Consider the following 17,498-nt stretch of genomic DNA (forward strand, 5'->3'; position numbering starts at 1 on the left):
AACAACACCAACGATCACTCATAAGGAAGCTTCTGGAAACTTCAGTGCTGTCGCCTCACTTGGTGAAGCTGTGAAACAGAGTTCAGCTGATCAGAGGACAGTGCACGCTCTAACCAGTCGTATCATGTCAGGAGTTTATCTTAAGCTGGATGGTTTTCTTGTCATAACAAAGAAAGAAAGTGATAATTACAACGAGTTATCATTTTATATAAGATTATACAAATATAAAATGTACATAAGATGTTGGGCTGATCCATGTTTGACATAATTGTGTTTAGTGTGGCATCAAATGTTAACTGTCAGTCATTTATGTGTCATTGAGTGTGTATCTGAGGTCTGCTGTGGTGAGGACAGTGTTCAGTGTTTCATGTCCTTCTGTGCGCTCAGACAAAGAGACGCTGCGTGAGAAGGAGAAGCTGGAGATGGAGCTGAACGCACTGCGCTCGACCACGGAGGACCAGAGAAGGCACATCGAGATCAGAGACCAGGCGCTGAACAACGCCCAGGCCAAAGTCGTCAAGTTGGAGGAGGAGGTGTGGCGTTTTTGACTACGCTGCTTTCATTGACTTAGACGCATTACATTTATAGATGTTGAGTAAACACTTTTCTAGGGCTGTGTATGAAGAATACACACTTAACAACACACACATATGACATGTAAGTTTAGTGGTGCAGATCAGCCTTTAATTACTTTCTGAGAAAAACAACTCCAAGAGTACAATGAGGCACAGCTTCTACAGGAAATCCTTCACGTTGCCATTAGATCAGTGCGAGGAGATAAATAAATGTACAGACTGATGTTCCTGTTTGCTTCTGATGTGGCAGACGCAGTTTGTCATTTATAAATGTAAACGTTAGGATTGTCCTCTGGGAATGAGTTTCTATGCCGATCAGAGTGGAATTATTTCTATTGATGAAATGGATCAGCCTACAGATGTAACTGATCTGTTCCTGATAGGTTTACTAAGCTGTAGCTTAAACACGGTGCATAAAAAGCTATAAAGCTTGTGTAGCTAAACGAAAGAGTTTCTGAGAACGTGGCAGGTTAAGGTCACACTCTGAGCACAGCCTGGTAATATTCAGAGCTCATCTAATGAGTAACAAGGTTCACATTTGACCCTGGACACGTTTTAGGAGCACGCTTTCCATTTTCACACATTCACACACAAATTCCACAGAACGTTTGCTCCTCATTACAGAGAAATATTCACCTCAAACAGGAGAAGTTTTGCAGGCACAAAATGATAAATCTTGTATCCTGTCAGGAGCTGCTCATGATCTTATTGGTCCTGACCGTGTAGGGAGTGGCTCTGCTGGCTGAGTCCCTGTTACAAAGGCGACGTTTATGTCTTTGCACGTGCGCAGTGTGAGCAGTTGCGGTGACACCCTCACGACGGTTTGAAATCCTCACGACCAAGCGATTGATGATCGGGAGCTGGTCGTGAGGTGTTAATCGCTTCTCGTTACCCGGCGTATACTACACGACGCACGATGAAGGCCAAACTCACCGATCACCAAAACGGTCGCACGACTGAAAAATCGGCTCACAATGGGCCAAAAATCGCAGTGTGTCTGCACACCACTAAACGTTTTATTCAGAAAACATACCCATCACAGGCTGTTGACTATCAATGGCTACCAGGCCAGTGTGTGAGCCACCAGCCACTGGGGCACAAACGTCCCTACGAGAGCAGTGACTTCAGGTCAGAGTAATGAGCGATCTCACTAACTAACCAGCTCCAATTACCAGTTTTAATTCACTTTTTATATAAATACTAGGGGTGCAACGATATTCGTATCGATATTGAACCGTTCGATACAGTGCTTTCGGTTCGGTACGCATATGTATCGAACAATACAACATTTGTAATTTATTTTATCAACTTTCCTTCTGACGATGCTGTCTGTGTTGAGCGCTCAGTGAATCTGTGTTCGACTACTCCGCCTAGGCTGCACTGTCGAGCGCAGATCCACTGAGCACTCAACACAGACAGCATAGTCAGGAGGAAGAGCGCAGGGCAAGCTAGCGAGACAGAAGTTAAGCTCTCCTTGCAACATGGACCTCCCCCACCCTCATTCAGATCTGGCGTTTGGAATTATTTTGGTCTTCATGTGACGTATGACCCTGAAGGTAAGCGAGTCATGGACTAAAGTAAAACAGTATGTTGGATGTGCCACGCAATGCTCAATTACATGGGTGGGAACTAGTGTGTTAGCGCAGTTAGCTCGTTAACGTGTTGGCCGTCTAGCCCCTCTGTATAGGGTAGCTCGTTAACGGAGATTTGCCGTGTTGTGGCGTTAAGGTCATTTCAACGAGATTAACCTGAAAGCACTAGTGGGAACACAACGAATATGACTGCACATTTACGCCGACATCATCCTAGTGCAAAGACAAAAACAACAAGCATGCTACTAACTTTAGCCGAGTCATTTAGACAGCTGTTAGCACATGATTCTCCTTATGCTGCTGAGAATATAGCCCAGAAGAAGCGGATAGTATAGCTTTTATTTTGGAAAGAGACATTTCTCTGTAATAAACTCTCTTTTCCAAAGATGAGGGATTCCTCAATCAGATACAGGGCTTGCAAAATCGCTAGCCCGACGTCCTGGAGCTAGCGATCTTTCCAGTCGGGCTACAAAAATCTCTCTGCCCTGCCCGTCGGGCTATTGTAGGAAAAATATATGTCAATGCTTTTGCATTCTTTCAGAAAGGTAGCTGGGTAATTATGTCATTGGCATCTGTGAGCCACTGTCAATATGTGACATATTGAAGTCGCGTTTGAATTTGCGCTTGTTTTTTTGCTTTCACTTTGCAATCGCGCGAACTGTGTATAGAGAGCGACAGCACTGATCTGTGAGTGATGATAATTTGTGCACCAATTCCTCTGACATCGTCTTATTAATCGTTAGCTTACTATGCAAACATGACAAGTGAAATCTCCCGCAGCTTAAACATGTGAGAGGTTGATCGCGCAGAGAATCGCTGAGCTTATGTGAGTGCGTGTGTAAAAGCATTTCAGTTCTGCTGAGCCAAATAAGACAGGTCAGGGTGAAGAAGTGACAGCCAAAGAAAAGCTTACCACAAAACGGAGAAGTTATGACAAATCAGACTATAAGGCAAAAAGAAAGTGCAGCTTTATGGTTTCATGGACAAAAGAATTTCTGTGGCTGCAATATGACGAGCTAAATAACCAGGGCTGCACATAAGTGGTCCGCAGGTGCGCATTCGCTGTCAAAATAAAAAACACGCACAAGGGTTAGGGTTAAATTTAAAAACTGTACTTTTGAGTTAAAATATATATTTATAATTTTAATAAATGACAAATTAAAAAGGGCATGAACACCGTGACACCAAAGTATCGAACCGAACCGAACCGTGAATTTTGTGTATCGTTGCACCCCTAATAAATACATTTCTATAAATATGTAACTTAGCAAACTCATAATTTTAAATTTATTACTGTGGGCTTCCAGGGGGGCCAGCTGCACTCATGTTAGCATTATACTAACATGAGCACGAGTGTCACAGCCACTGCTATGACATGCTCATGCATTCACCTATTTTTCTGCTTTTTATGACATTGGATACTGATGATGATGATGATGATGTCCACAGTGTGACTTCCTCACTGGATTTTAGTTCTCATTGGTTTGTGCACTACAGCCAACCAGCAGCAAGAACACGTATCACTGTGTTTCTGTGCTTCACACACAACAAACAAACCTGTAAACTGTGATGGATCAGGAGCTGCTGTTGCTATGGGCTGTGTATCGATCAGATTTACATTTGTTTGGAGATTCAGTGATGTCATATGATTGGAATAATTGTTTCATGTAAATCACTGAGAGGACCAGAATGTGCAGTGAGCATAATGATGCAGGGAATGAGAATCTAAAATATTACAGGGTTGTAATAGTGGTGGAACATAATGTGTGTGCGTGTGTGTGCACAGCTGAAGAAAAAGCAGGTTTACGTGGAGAAGGTGGAGAGGATGCAGCAGGCTCTGGCTCAGCTCCAGGCAGCCTGTGAGAAGCGAGAACAGCTTGAACACCGACTTCGTACAAGACTGGAGAGAGAGCTGGAGTCACTCCGTATGCAACAGGTAACACAGCACATGTGCTGACTCACCATCCCACCTGCTGAGTTCTTGGTAATTTGTCACCACTTTATTATGGCCTTTATGACTGGAAGATGAAGATCTTATTGAGCAATTGTTTAATGGTGAACTATGCTATTTGGTTATCCGCTGTAATACAGAACAAATACTTAAGAAGAGTGAAAATATTTAGTCGAGAGCCGAGGACCGCTTGTGAAGAGCTACAAGTGGTCCTGGAATCAGCAGGTACAGTTTTCTAAAATAAAATGTAACCCATACCACACAAGCGCATTTAAAGTTTGCTCGAGACATCTTGAAGCTGTCATGAGCAATGGTGGCTTTTGTGCAGGATATATATATATATATATATATATATATATATATATATATATATATATATATATATATATATATATATATATATATATATATATATTTCAGCAAGTCTGTTAAATACTAAATCTACACATACCTCACATACAGTATGAGCGAGATTGGACTTCCAACCCACAGGATCTTGGTTGGCTAACCAACCGGACATAGTGGTGGTAGACAAACAGAAGAAGACGGCCGTAGTGATCGATGTAGCGGTTCCGAATGACAGCAATATCAGGAAGAAGGAACACGAGAAGCTGGAGAAATACCAAGGGCTCAGAGAAGAGCTCGAGAGGATGTGGAGGGTGAAGGTAACGGTGGTCCCCGTGGTAATCGGAGCACTAGGTGCGGTGACTCCCAAGCTAGGCGAGTGGCTCCAGCAGATCCCGGGAACAACATCGGAGATCTCTGTCCAGAAGAGCGCAGTCCTGGGAACAGCTAAGATACTGCGCAGGACCCTCAAGCTCCCAGGCCTCTGGTAGAGGACCCGAGCTTGAAGGATAAACCGCCCACAGTCAAAAGATTTAGAACAACCCAATTTTTCCAGTTATTTATTTCTGTTCAAGTTGTTCAAATCCAATGAACAGCTCGAAATGGTAAAAAGGTAAGTGGGGACCTCCCAGAGGTTTAAAAAAAGGTAAGGTTACCCAAAACTGAAAAATAATGCACATTTCAGAAAATGGCCTTTTTCAGGGAACAAAAACAGGTTAACAATTTAAAGCTGCTCTGCAACAGTGGAGGTTGATCCAGCCGTGAAAGCTGGTGCTGCTAAGTCCTACAGCTGTTCCAAAAAGGCGATTAACAGTAGAAGACAGACCATCGTAACACTTATAAATGTAGGTCTGTCCTACAGAGAAACTGCAAAGAAAGTCAAGGCGTCAGTGAGTCCAGCTTCCTTCAAACTGTGACAGGAAGAGGTCTGCAGACCCAACGACACGACTGACTCAGACACACGTTCCTGGGAGTTAACAGCTGTGTGATGGCGGCTCACAGGACATCAGCTTCAAGCAGCTTCATAGTGGTCGTAGTGAGAAAGTCTCAGTTTCAGCTGTGAGGAGAAACTTCGAGCTGCAAGTTTAAGAGGACGAGCTGCAGCAAGAAAGCCAGACGTCAGAATAAGACAGAGGCTCGTCTGGGCCATGAAACATTGGACTGCTGAAGACTGGAAGAAGGTTTCATGGACTGATGGATCAACATTTGAAATCTTCGGTTCATCATGCAGGATCTTTGCTGTGGAGTAGGTGGAAGGATGGATCCACAGTGTGTGGCATCGACTGTCAAACATGGAGGAGGAAGTGTGACGGTCTGGGGCTGTTTGCTGATCCAGGGTCTGTGACTCGTACAGAGTGAGAGGCTCCCTGAACCAGAACAGCTCCACAGCACTCTGCAGCTCCATGCAGGAGCCTCTGCAGCTCCATGCAGGAGCCTCTGCAGCTCCATGCAGGAGCCTCTGCAGCTCCATGCAGGAGCCTCTGCAGCTCCATGCAGGAGCCTCTGCAGCTCCATGCAGGAGCCTCTGCTCAGTCAGAGGTTCATCCTACAGCAGGATAATCACCCAAACAGTCCAACTGTGCCAAGCTTGGAAACACGGAGTGTCCAGCACAGTCTCCAGACTCAAACCCCATCGAGCTGGTTTGGGATGAACTGGACAGAAGAGTGAAAGCAAAGCAGCTACAAGGTCCACGTTTATGGAACGTCTGCAGCAGACATGGGAGAACATTTGATTTCTGTTGCAGACAGAAGCCACGGCTGTGTTCAGCTGTTATATCTGCCAAAGGAGGCGACTCTGATGAGTCAAAGTTTAAAATACACTCTGGTCTATAAACTGATTCCATGATTTATTTTTTCACTCCAGTTGCTTATTTGTTGGGTTTTTCTCTGTATCTATGAAGCGTCTTGAGGCGACTTTTGTTGTGATATGGCGCTATATAAATAAAATTGAATTGAATTGTACCATGCTTTCATTTCAGAGTGCAATGGAACATTAAACTGTGTAATTTTCAATGAAAAACTGGAAATATTGGGGTTTTCTAAAACCTTTGACCGGCAGAGAGAGAGAGTGTGTGTGTGTGTGTGTGTAAATAAAACAAATACATCTCTTCCAGCGTCAAGGTGGTGCTCAAACCAGCGGTGTGATCTCGTCAGAATACAACACCACAGCTCTGATGGAACACCTGAGGGAGAAGGAGGAACGGATCCTGGCTCTGGAGGCTGACATGACCAAGTGGGAGCAGAAGTATTTAGAGGAAAGTGTAATGAGGCAGTTCGCCCTGGATGCTGCAGCGTCTGTTGCTACTCAGAGGTACATGTTTCAGGTTTTCGTAGTTTCATACGGTCTCTCAGCAACATTATTGCTTGTCTTAGTTGTTAGGATCTTGAAACACGAGATGTGTCGTGGTGCGTGCTCAGTCATCCAGGTAAGCAAATCCCAAAAGGCTGATTCTGTTCATCTGGACGTTTTCAGTGGGAGAAACGTTTCCTCGCTCATCCAGGTGACGTCTTCAGTCTCAGCTGACTGCAGGTTTCCACCTTACAAACAGGACATTTGCACAAAGACTGAAACCAGCTGACTGAATGAACAGTGGGCTGTGAGGTCAGTTTCTGTACTATAAGGTTGGGAAATCTGCATTTAGCGGAGACTGAAGACGTCACTTGGACAAAACATTTCTCTCAATTTTCTGGGACCATAGGAAAGCTGCCCCGCAAAACTCACAGCCATCTGAGCTTCTCTGGGCAAGAGGCGCAGCAGCTGTGCTGCCCCTTCAGTCTGTGGCCACCAAACATCAGCTGTGACTGGGAATCAGTGATTTCTATAACCGATTCAACTCTGATTCACAAGGTCTGATCTGATTCGATTTTGACTCAGTCAGAAATACTATAATTATGATCATTTATCACTACATATCCATATTTTATATCTATGTATAAATAAAATAAATAAATACTCTGCAGTAGATCACAAACTGAAGAAAACCATGACTCGTGAACATTACCTGATGCTGCAGAAGTGAAGCAGAGCAGAGTCACGTTTAGCTTTTGGCAGAATTTGTAAAAGTTTAAATTTCTTTGGTATCGAACAGCAGAAATGAGGTTTTCTTGTCAGAGAAATAAGAGCCTCAGGCTTGATGGGGCAGTTACACACTTTAAGCTGCTAGTTCACTTTTTGGTTCATTTTTAACAACAAACTCTGGTTTCGTAGCTTTGTGGCAGCTGTTAAACCAGAGCAAATACATAACAGTAAATATTTAATGTTTAAATATGATCTGCCTGAGATGTTAAAAATGTCAGAAGTGTAATCACTGCTGTAGTTCATGCTATTACGCACCTGTTGGAGGAAGGTACAATATGGCCAAAGCCATTGCACAGAGAAAGTGTGCATCATTACCAACAAGGGCCCATCCTAAAACTGTAGCTCTACACCTGTTCTGGAGCTCCTATCCAAAGAAGGTTGCTGCTCACCTGAGAGGTGGCTGTCATTGTTTTCCTGATGCGATCATCCAGTCGTCATCCTCGGAACAATAAGGACCAACAGTCTGTTTAAGAGAAACCCCAGGATGGGTGTGAGCCACTCCTGTCCTTGTTTGTGCAGGGATACGTCTGCTACGATGATCAGCCACTCTCCTAGCAGCAGCTACGACACATCAGTGGAGGCTCGAATCCAGAAGGAAGAGGAGGAGATTCTGATGGCCAATCGGCGCTGTCTGGACATGGAAAGCAGGTAAACTGCTCCTCTGCAAAGGGCTGTTTGATTATGTCAGGGTGTGCAAACAGATGGAGAGAGCGTCATGGGCTGCTTCTGTGCAGAGCTGTGTTTGTGGTGTGAAAGCATTCGGGTATAGAAAAGTGTTACCACTTCATACCACGGTACCTGCTTTCATCGTAGATTGAAGCCATCGTATTATATTCAGGCTGCACTTGTTTTTGTATCTTGTATGTAATCAAGCTCATTCTTTATTCTGCTGTTTGTTAACTTTCTCAGCGGTTTGTGTCTTTTACCCTCTTGGACCTGCGTCCACATGTGGACTTCACAGTTTGGGTTGTCTAGACCACAATACTAAATTTTGCTCTACAAGGGCCTGAGATCCACTTACGAGGACGTTATCCTGCCACTGCTGTGTAAAACAAATGTAAATGGACTGATTCTCATGCAGCGCTTTTCTACTCTCCCGGAGTACTCGCAGCGCTCTATACAACACGCCACATTCACCCAATCACACCCATACTCACAAGCACTGACTCTAAACTGAGTGCTTTTCTAACGACATTCACACTCCGATGGACGCATCAGAGAGCAGCTTGGGGTTGGTATCTTGCCCAGGGATACTTGGCATGCAGACTGGAGGAGCCAGGGATCGAACCACCGATCAGTAGGTGACCTGCTCTGCCTCCTGAGCTACAGCAATCAAATGTCCTCATAGGTGGAACTAATTTTTCTAAGAAACAAAAATCGGTTAAAAAGATAATTCTTTGTTTTACATTCGTCAGGCCCCAATCAGCCCAAATAGCAAAGAGAAATTAAAAATGCATGAAAGAGTTTGGGTCTCAGGGGGTTAATGGTCAGTAAGACTAGAGAAGCGTTATATAAATTCAAGTACATATTGTGTTTATTCTATCGAGCTAAGTTGTTTTTAGTGTAATTTTATGATAAATGATTTCTTATTTTAAAAATCAATCCATGATTTAGTTTCAGTCACAGCCAGACATTAACTGTGGCTGCGTCTGCTCTGATCCAGGATAAAGAATCTGCACGCCCAGATCATTGAGAAGGACGCCATGATTAAGGTGCTTCACCAGCGCTCTAGGAAGGAGCCTGTTAAGTCTGATGCACCATCTGCCATGAGGCCCTCCAAGTCCTTGATGTCCATCTCCAACACGGGTGGTTCTGGATTGCTCTCTCACAACTTGGGACTGAGTAGCTCTCCAATCACTGAAGAACGTAAGGACACGAGTTGGAAGGGCAGTCTGGGTAAGAAGCAGCAGTCGGTGCAGAGGTTTTAGCCCATGTGACTATTTCATGTACATGACTTCATTCTGAGGAGCACTTGTTCTCATGTTCCTCCAGGGGTTCTGCTCGGTCCCGAGTTTCGCATGGAGTCTCTCAGGACTGAGTCGATGTCGTCGTCTCCCTCCCCGGTCCTTCCTTCTACACCGATGACTGCAGGACACTCAAAGACAGGCAGCAGAGACAGTTACACGCAGACCGACAAGGGCCACAGTCAGGACACCAGCAAGCCCAGCACTCCGGCTCTGCAGAGCATGACGCTGCCAGCTCGCCTGTCCAGTCCCAGTCCCGTCTACATCCCTGACCGCATAGCAGGTCAGCCTCTTTGTGACAGACTCACAGCCAGCTATATTTTACCTTCACAACAGAAGTCAGTCCACATGCTTCCTTTTTGTGCACTGGAAAGTAAAGACACGAGTATTTCATAGTGCGTTTCTACTCGTAGTGAGCATGTAAGAGCTTTTTCTACTACAAGCCACACTCACCCATTTACAGTCACATGCTTACAGTGCTTTATTCTATACCTGTAAATGCTTTAGATCTGCCACACATTACCTAAGACTGTCCAAGGATAACGCCACATGCAGCCTGGACGAGCTCGCTGGCTTTGCAAAGCCACCCCTGTGGTTCAGGGTCAACTGGACCTCTGAGACGTCTCATTCTTCCATATTAAAAAAACATTAACACATCAGACGGCCCTTTGCCCTTTGCTCTCTCCCTCCCTGTCGATTCTTCACTGTCCCATTCAATAAAGGCCAAAAATACATCCATATAGATACAGATATAGATCTCTATTGGATTTAGGTAAGGTGAGTCAGTCATTGGTCATCAATTTGGAGGATTAAGAAATCTCCAGCCTCAAGTGATGACACTGTCACTTGAGGCTGGAGATTGTTGTGCACCAGGAGGAACCCAGAACCTGCTGCACCAGCATAAATACGAGGAGGGAAAACCATCCCTGTCCTTCTACGTGTGCACCTGTTGTTAATTTCATTGACACCAAAGCAGCTGACCCTGATTTACAACCACTGACCAGATCAACGTCACAGAAGTTTATCTGACCAGTTGCTGTACTCTGGTCAGTGTTCCTTTAATTGTTTTTACGTAGTGCACTATAAAATTGACAAAAATCATAATCTCAGAAGGGCTGAGGAGCAAATATTGCTTGTTCTTCTACAACACAGTGACGCAGAGTTAGCACCATCGCCTCAAGACAAGGGTGACCTGGATTTGTATCCACCAGTCGGCTGGGCCGTTCTGTGTGAAGCTTGCATGTTCTCTGTGAGGCTTCATGGGTTCTCTTCAGGTTTCTCCTGCAGGCCAAAGAAATGCACTCACAGCCTTTGTCGTGACATTCAGATCTGAGCTAAGGTGCTTCCTGTTTCCACTGTTCATCTGTCAGATGTGTCTACAACTTGACTGGAGTCCACCTGTGGTAAATTCAGTTTACTGGACTTGATCTGGAAAGTACACACCTGTCTCTGTAAGGTCCAAACCATGGACAGGTGTCAGAGCACCAACCAAGCCATGAAGTCCAAAGAATTGTCTGTAGACCTCAGTGACAGGATTGTATCGAGGCACAGGTCTGCAGAAGGGTACGAAGAGATTCTGCAGCATTGAAGGTCCCAATGAGTACAGTGGACTCCATTATCCATAGATGGGAGACATTTGGAGCCACCAGGACTCTACCTGGAGCTGGAGGTGTCCAAGAACCTGATGGTCACTCTGACAGAGCTCCAGTGTTGCTCTGTGGACAGAGAACCTTCCAGAAGTCCAACCATTTCTGCAGCACCAATCAGGCCTGTATGGTAGAGTCATCAGACTGAGCCCACTCCTCAGTAGAAGGTGACGGCTCACCTGGAGTTTCCCAGAAAGCACCTAAAGGATTCTCAGACCACGAGAAGCACAATTCTTTACCCATCTAATAAAAGTTTAGATTTTCATGAACGAGACACTCTCATGACTCATGGAGTGATGCCACTAACCAGCCAATCAGTGGCATGCAGTCTGATGACATCACATTTTAGTACCTGCTCGGATCACTTTTTTTAGTACCTGGTACCAGGTATCACCTAAAGGAAAACTGTGGCAAGTCGATCCAAGTCATACTAATGGAAACGGGGCTATTGTAGTAAACAAAATAAACAGTAGAGCAAACATATGAACCAACAGACGTCATCTGATACATAGTTTAGATTTTGGAGACAGACACTATCTCTACTTTTAAGATTAGGCTTAAAACTTCCCTTTTTGCTAAAGCATATAGTTAGGGCTGGACCAGGTCACTTTGTCCACTCACCCTTCTCACTGTCACCAAAGCACTTGCTCGGAGGGGGTTACTTGATTGTTTTCTTTGTAATATTGTAGGGTCTTTACCTTGCATATATTTTGTCAAATCGCAGAGCTAATCGCACCGTTCATCACTTGGCCAATAAAATCCCTACAATGAAGCGTGGTTCTGTGGGGATATTTCTCAGCTGCAGCACTGGGCTGTTCAGTGAATGTCCTTAGGTGGGCCAGCCAGAGCCCAGAACTGAGCCTGATAAAGGTTCTGCAAAGAAAAATGGGGGGAAAGTGCCCAATAGGGCTGCTACGATTAGTCGACGACTGATTTAATAGTCGACGCGTCGTTTGAAGCTTTGTAAGATCCCAAAAGACGCAGGAATAAGTAGCAGGATTTAAGAGTGTAATAACGGACTGAAACAGAAGATGGCAGCACTGCATGTACAAGGATGCCAGCTGCCGTTAAACCCCGAAGAAGAAGAAGAAGCTGTGTCCCAGAATTCATAGCGCAGCCCAGCGCAGTTTCCAACAATGGCGGTAGCTAGTTAGTTTTAATATTACTCTTATTATTCTTTCTGGGTCACAAAATAAACGTTTAACATATTTTCATGGAGAATGTAGCTGTGTAAACCTCAAATATCTGCTCAGTTTATCAGGACACCGCATATTTTCAAAAGCGCTCCGACGTTTTCGGAGACGTCTGTTACCCACTAGCTCGATAGCTAGCCGGGGGCTAGGCTAACTAGAGCCGTGAGAACACCGGACTCCCGGCAAATCGTTTTCAAACCCACCGCCGTCTTTCGCTACTCAGGTTAAACATGATATATGAGTCACTTAGATAACTTAAAAATGTTATTGTTTGGCTTTTTTTTTTTTAGTATTTTATTTGTTCCTGAGTAAATCGGTTTGGCTGAGATTAAAGTTATAGTTTTTACACAGCTGAATAAACATCAAGCAGACAGCTGATCATCAGAAGTGTGAGATGCTCCAGAATTTACTCCGGTGTCCTGTTATATTTTAGATAGCAAGGAGTTTATTAAACTTCACCGAAACAATCTGCGAATTTCAATAAAATTTAATAAACTCTCATCTTGTCTTTATTGTTAGTTAGCACACCTTAAACACTTAAAGCTGTAAGCTAATGATAGTTATATAAGAGCAGATGCTGCTGGTGCAATAAGCTGTAGTTTTACGTCCAATGGATGATGATCTGATTAGTCGACTAATCGCAAAAATAATCGGTGACTAGTCGACTATCAAAATAATCGTTTGTGGCAGCCCTAGTGCCCAACAATAGATTTGCCAAGCTTAGAATCATAAAGACTGGAGGCTGTAGCGCACAGTACTGAGCAAAGAGCGTGAATACTTCTGTTATATTTGGGGCTTTATTTTTAACTAATTCCAAGCAAGCGTTTTTTCCACTTTGGCATCATGTTGTATTGTGTGAACATGAAGCAAGTAATCTCTTTGAGAGTATACAACAACCTGTTACGAGGTGCTTTATGAAGGTAAAAATACCGGTAGTGGCTCACGGTTTAGAAATCATTTAAAAGTATGTATGTATGCAACACACACTCCTGGCAACATTATCACAGTTAATGTAACGTTTTGTTGTGATATTGTGTAACGTGATGTAATGTCAACATGTGAAGGATCTATAAGATTCGAGGTGTACACAGCAGACAGGATCAGAGGAGAAATGTTCTCATCAGTCTTTCACTGTCACATTTGTGTAGATGCTCAGGCGTTTCACACCAGCACGCTGGAGCGCAGACTTCCCATCCAGGCCCACCCACAGCATCAGTCAGCTCCTCCAGCACAGTCGAGCCAACAAGAAGCAGACACAGATATGGTGGAGATCCTCATCTGACCACTTCATCTCCTGAGAAACGCACAGCTGTGTGGGAGCTCCGTCAGCGCAGACGACCTGCAGCTCTCGTTTTCATACCTTTGTGTTTACAGGCATGTTCATTCAGACACTTTTACATCAGCTCCAGTCCTTCGCTGAATCAGTGTTCATCGATATCTTTAAAGGAAATCAGCCCGTTGCAGCACCCCCAAGCGCTTTTTCTTGAATGTGAGTTTAAATTAAGTGGTGACTGGAATTTAAGAATGTCAGTGATCATGTGATTCCTTTTGTCCGTGCCATTCGTGCTCCTGTGTTCACAGTGATGGCGTTGCATGGAAGTTAAATAGCTTTATGGACTAAGTAAGCATAAATCCTTGTCATGTTGTGTCCATGCACGTGAATGACACATGTTGTTCCTGACTGTACATAACTGTGTTTATAGCTGCACCTCTAAGGTAAATATTTCACTTGTTGTCACTCTGCCCTGGGGGTTCAGTGTTACTGTTAATAGGTCAATACGTCACTGTGTATGGCACCAGTAGTATTTCAGCACATTGCCAAGCTTAACGTGTAACTTTTTTCCCTCTTGCAGCCACTAATGCACCATCTATATAACATTTATGTGTGTAATAGTGAGTTTTCTTCTTTAAACTACCGACATGAGCAGGTCAGCAAACACCCTTCACTCTGAAACTGGCCCACACGGTGCCCCTGTGCTTCATCCAAACAGGCGAACCCTGGATTGCGTCCATGCCGTGCACATCACTGTTTCGAGTCAGGGTTTCACACGCACACCTGTCTGCCTTTGACCTCAGCAGTAAGGGTGGGACAGCTTAGTTAAGCTTTCACGACCTCCCTCTGTGGAGGAATTTCCTTCACCATGTTACGGTCTGTGTTGTAAGAACATGTGGAGCTTTCTTTTAGTACGTTGCATATCATTTCAAAAGAGTGACACAAGCGTTTAGTTCTTGAGAATCTTTACATTTCTGACACTTTTATTACCAGATTTCTCCAAATGACTCACTAAGGGTCAGTGCCTCGATGCCTGGCTCCTCCTCTGCAAGCAGCTCACCCCCGACGTGCCCCCAGTGCATCCATCAGGTGTTGGATGAAAGCACTGTATAGATGTGTGTGTTACTGGGTGAATCAGAAAAGGCACTGTATAATATCAGTGCACTGAATGTCTCTATGTATCACTTTGGTAAGTTGTCAGGCTGGTTTTTGCACACGAGTGTGTTGCTCTGTATTAGCGAGCTAGTTTCCACCCACCGTGTCATCATCCTGAACAAAAGTAACTGAATGGATTTGAACTCGACCTGTAAAACAAAAAGCTTTGTATACATGACATAAAACTTTAACCTTCAGCAGGCAGCACATGCTCAGTCTCTGAAAATAAACTTTCCTCACATAAAGAATCTGATTCAGATAATTATGTTCAGCAAAAATAATATTTTAAGACAAAAGTATCCAACTATTTATCTTCTGTGAAGTTCTTCAGCCTCATTAGATATGAGTATATGCAGGAGTGCTGCTGCTCGAGTAAATGCACAGACATATTGGTCTCCATCAGTATGACTGTCCGCATTTGTATCCATGTTACTGTAGTGCTGCTACAGCCTGATGTCACCAATGTAAGTAACTGAGCTGATTCACACGGCTAATATCACAATTATGGAAAAGTAGTTTTATTATTCAAGCTGTCATCTAACAGTATCCAATAAAACTGTACCAAAGAATGGCAAGCAAAATAACGTCATTTCAGTGGGACGGCAATATCATTTCACTACAAATAGTTAATATCATCAGGTTAAATGAACACCTTTCCCACCATTGCAGAATATTTTAGGATATTTACTCTCCACTCTTACTTATTTCCTCTTGTTTGAGATTCCTGAATTGTAATCTGTCTGTAATATCCACGTCTACACGTTGGGACCATCCAAAACTAGCTCATGACACAGTTTCTTTTCTTCGTTTCTTGGTTTCACATTTGGTAAAGTTGCACGTCTTTGTTTCGCCCTGTCATGAGGTGAACTCGTGTATGAATCAAGCTGCTTTGCTTTCTGGTGTAGAACAATGAAAGATGTTAAACTGCGACAGAGTTCAGTCTGGTGTGAACTCTGTCGCAGTAAATCTGTCAGGCGGCTCATAAAGGTCTGTTACTGGTTCATGTTATTCATCGGGTGTTAAAGAGGTTATGGAAATGATGCTAAAACACAACACAGTGTTGGTGCATACGTGTTTATTAGTTTCTACCATTAGTATAGTATTATGCATGCATTATAAAGTATTGATGTTTCATGTGGGCTCAGTTGAAAGTTTGATGACAAAGGACCCTGTGGGCCCTCAGGTGGGATCACTGAGAACTTCAGGATATTATGAATGTCTCCTTTCAAGTCCTGGATGCCTAATAAGTATTTAGTTCTATTATTTTACCAAATTTCAGTGTTGTCCAGTTTAATTTCTGGTTTTACAATTATAGTCGCAGGACTCTCGAGGAATTTCAGAAAACACTGGAGAATACCAAAGGTTCTCATCAGAACACCAGTAGTTCTCCACTTTGAGAGAAGAGTAAGAAAACCAGCATTTTCGAACGATCCTTAAAAATCACTCGAATCGAAAATTTTTTAGAAATGAACTGTGAGTAAGTGACAGCTCATTTATTGCAGAGATGCCTGTTAACATTGCTCCTGCAGCTGGGATCTGTGCTCTTCAGTCTTTAGGATGTGCGTCTGTCATCCCATCTGAGGATGTCCTCGGTCCTGCCCCACCTGTATTTCCAAAGCTTCCACTGTGTTCATAGCTGCTTTTTGTTTAAACAAGTCAAATCTTTTGAAAGCATTTCCTCCTACAGCATATTTAGTTAGTAATCTCAAGTTACATTAGTTCCTCTGCACTTTCCATCAAATAAAGTACAATTTGTTAAGGATTGCAGTCTGTACCAGGCACATGCCCTAACATATTTATTAATTCATGATTATCTCTGCATGTAACACCTTCAAAGACTGAAGTGGCTGTCACATTTATTGCACATTGTGATTATAAATCTCCCATAATGTGACAAATGCCTGGCAAAGAACACACGTAACAAAATGTCTTGTATTGTAGTTCTTGACGTTCTTTTTAGGCCGTTTTTTACGCGCTCCTTAATTTTGTTATTGCTGTACAATCAAAATATACAGAATATAACTCTCTCCTTCTATATTGTATCTTGGTATGAAGTCACTGATTTATGTACTTTTGGATTTGAAACTTGGTCCTTCTCCAAATGTTTTTTTATTATCTTTTATGAAGTGAGTATTACTTTAACTGTTGTTAAATAAATTAATGCTGAGGCTTCAAGGTTGTTTCGGATGTTTTACATGGACACACCTTGTCTGTGAAGGTTCTCGGTCATCCTGATTGTGACGCACACCCGTTTTCACACCTTGTGATTAGGTAGAGGATCATCAGGAGGTCCATTGTCCCTCTTGGAGGGACACTCCCATAGGGCTTAAGGCTACGTCCACACTAGCCCGGATAAATTTGAAAACGGCGTCTTCCTCTGAAAACGCTCCGCGTCCATCGTTTTCACAGAGTTGTGCGTCCACATTGAAACGGCCGAAAACGCTTATGTTCCAGTCCTGCGCATGCGTGAAACGCAAGAAGATTCAGCCTGCCTCATTTCTGTCTGCCGCTTATTCACTTTCCAGCTCTTTGAAACATCACGGCAAAATGTCAAGGAAAAGCACCGAGTTTTTAAATGGACTCACAATGAGGTGGAGTTGTTACTGCGAGTAACACAAAAGTATAAAGTTGCAAAAGCGAGCGAGAGGTAAAGAATTTGAGGAAAAGCTCTCTGGAGCACGCACAGACTGATATTAATCTTTAGTAGGGCTGTCAAACCTGAGAG

At 43.6% G+C, this 17,498-nt stretch overlaps 1 protein-coding gene across 4 annotated transcripts in view; it reads left to right on the forward strand.

Annotated features, from left to right (window-relative positions):
* amot (angiomotin) overlaps window positions 1-16,948 on the forward strand; it is a 42,651-nt gene extending 25,703 nt beyond the window's left edge. For all 4 annotated transcript variants that reach the window (XM_026182122.1, XM_026182125.1, XM_026182124.1 and 1 more), the window contains exons 8-14: window positions 388-533; window positions 3,954-4,103; window positions 6,578-6,774; window positions 8,062-8,190; window positions 9,206-9,438; window positions 9,535-9,789; window positions 13,494-16,948. In XM_026182122.1, coding sequence (XP_026037907.1) covers window positions 388-533; window positions 3,954-4,103; window positions 6,578-6,774; window positions 8,062-8,190; window positions 9,206-9,438; window positions 9,535-9,789; window positions 13,494-13,627 — 1,244 coding nt within the window. In that variant the 3' untranslated portion in view covers window positions 13,628-16,948. The remainder of the gene's footprint in view (window positions 1-387; window positions 534-3,953; window positions 4,104-6,577; window positions 6,775-8,061; window positions 8,191-9,205; window positions 9,439-9,534; window positions 9,790-13,493) is intronic.
* Window positions 16,949-17,498: the final 550 nt, after the last annotated feature.

The sequence above is a fragment of the Astatotilapia calliptera genome, chromosome 10 (genome assembly GCF_900246225.1).
Source record: "Astatotilapia calliptera chromosome 10, fAstCal1.2, whole genome shotgun sequence".
In the NCBI taxonomy this organism is placed as follows: Eukaryota; Metazoa; Chordata; class Actinopteri; order Cichliformes; family Cichlidae; genus Astatotilapia; species Astatotilapia calliptera.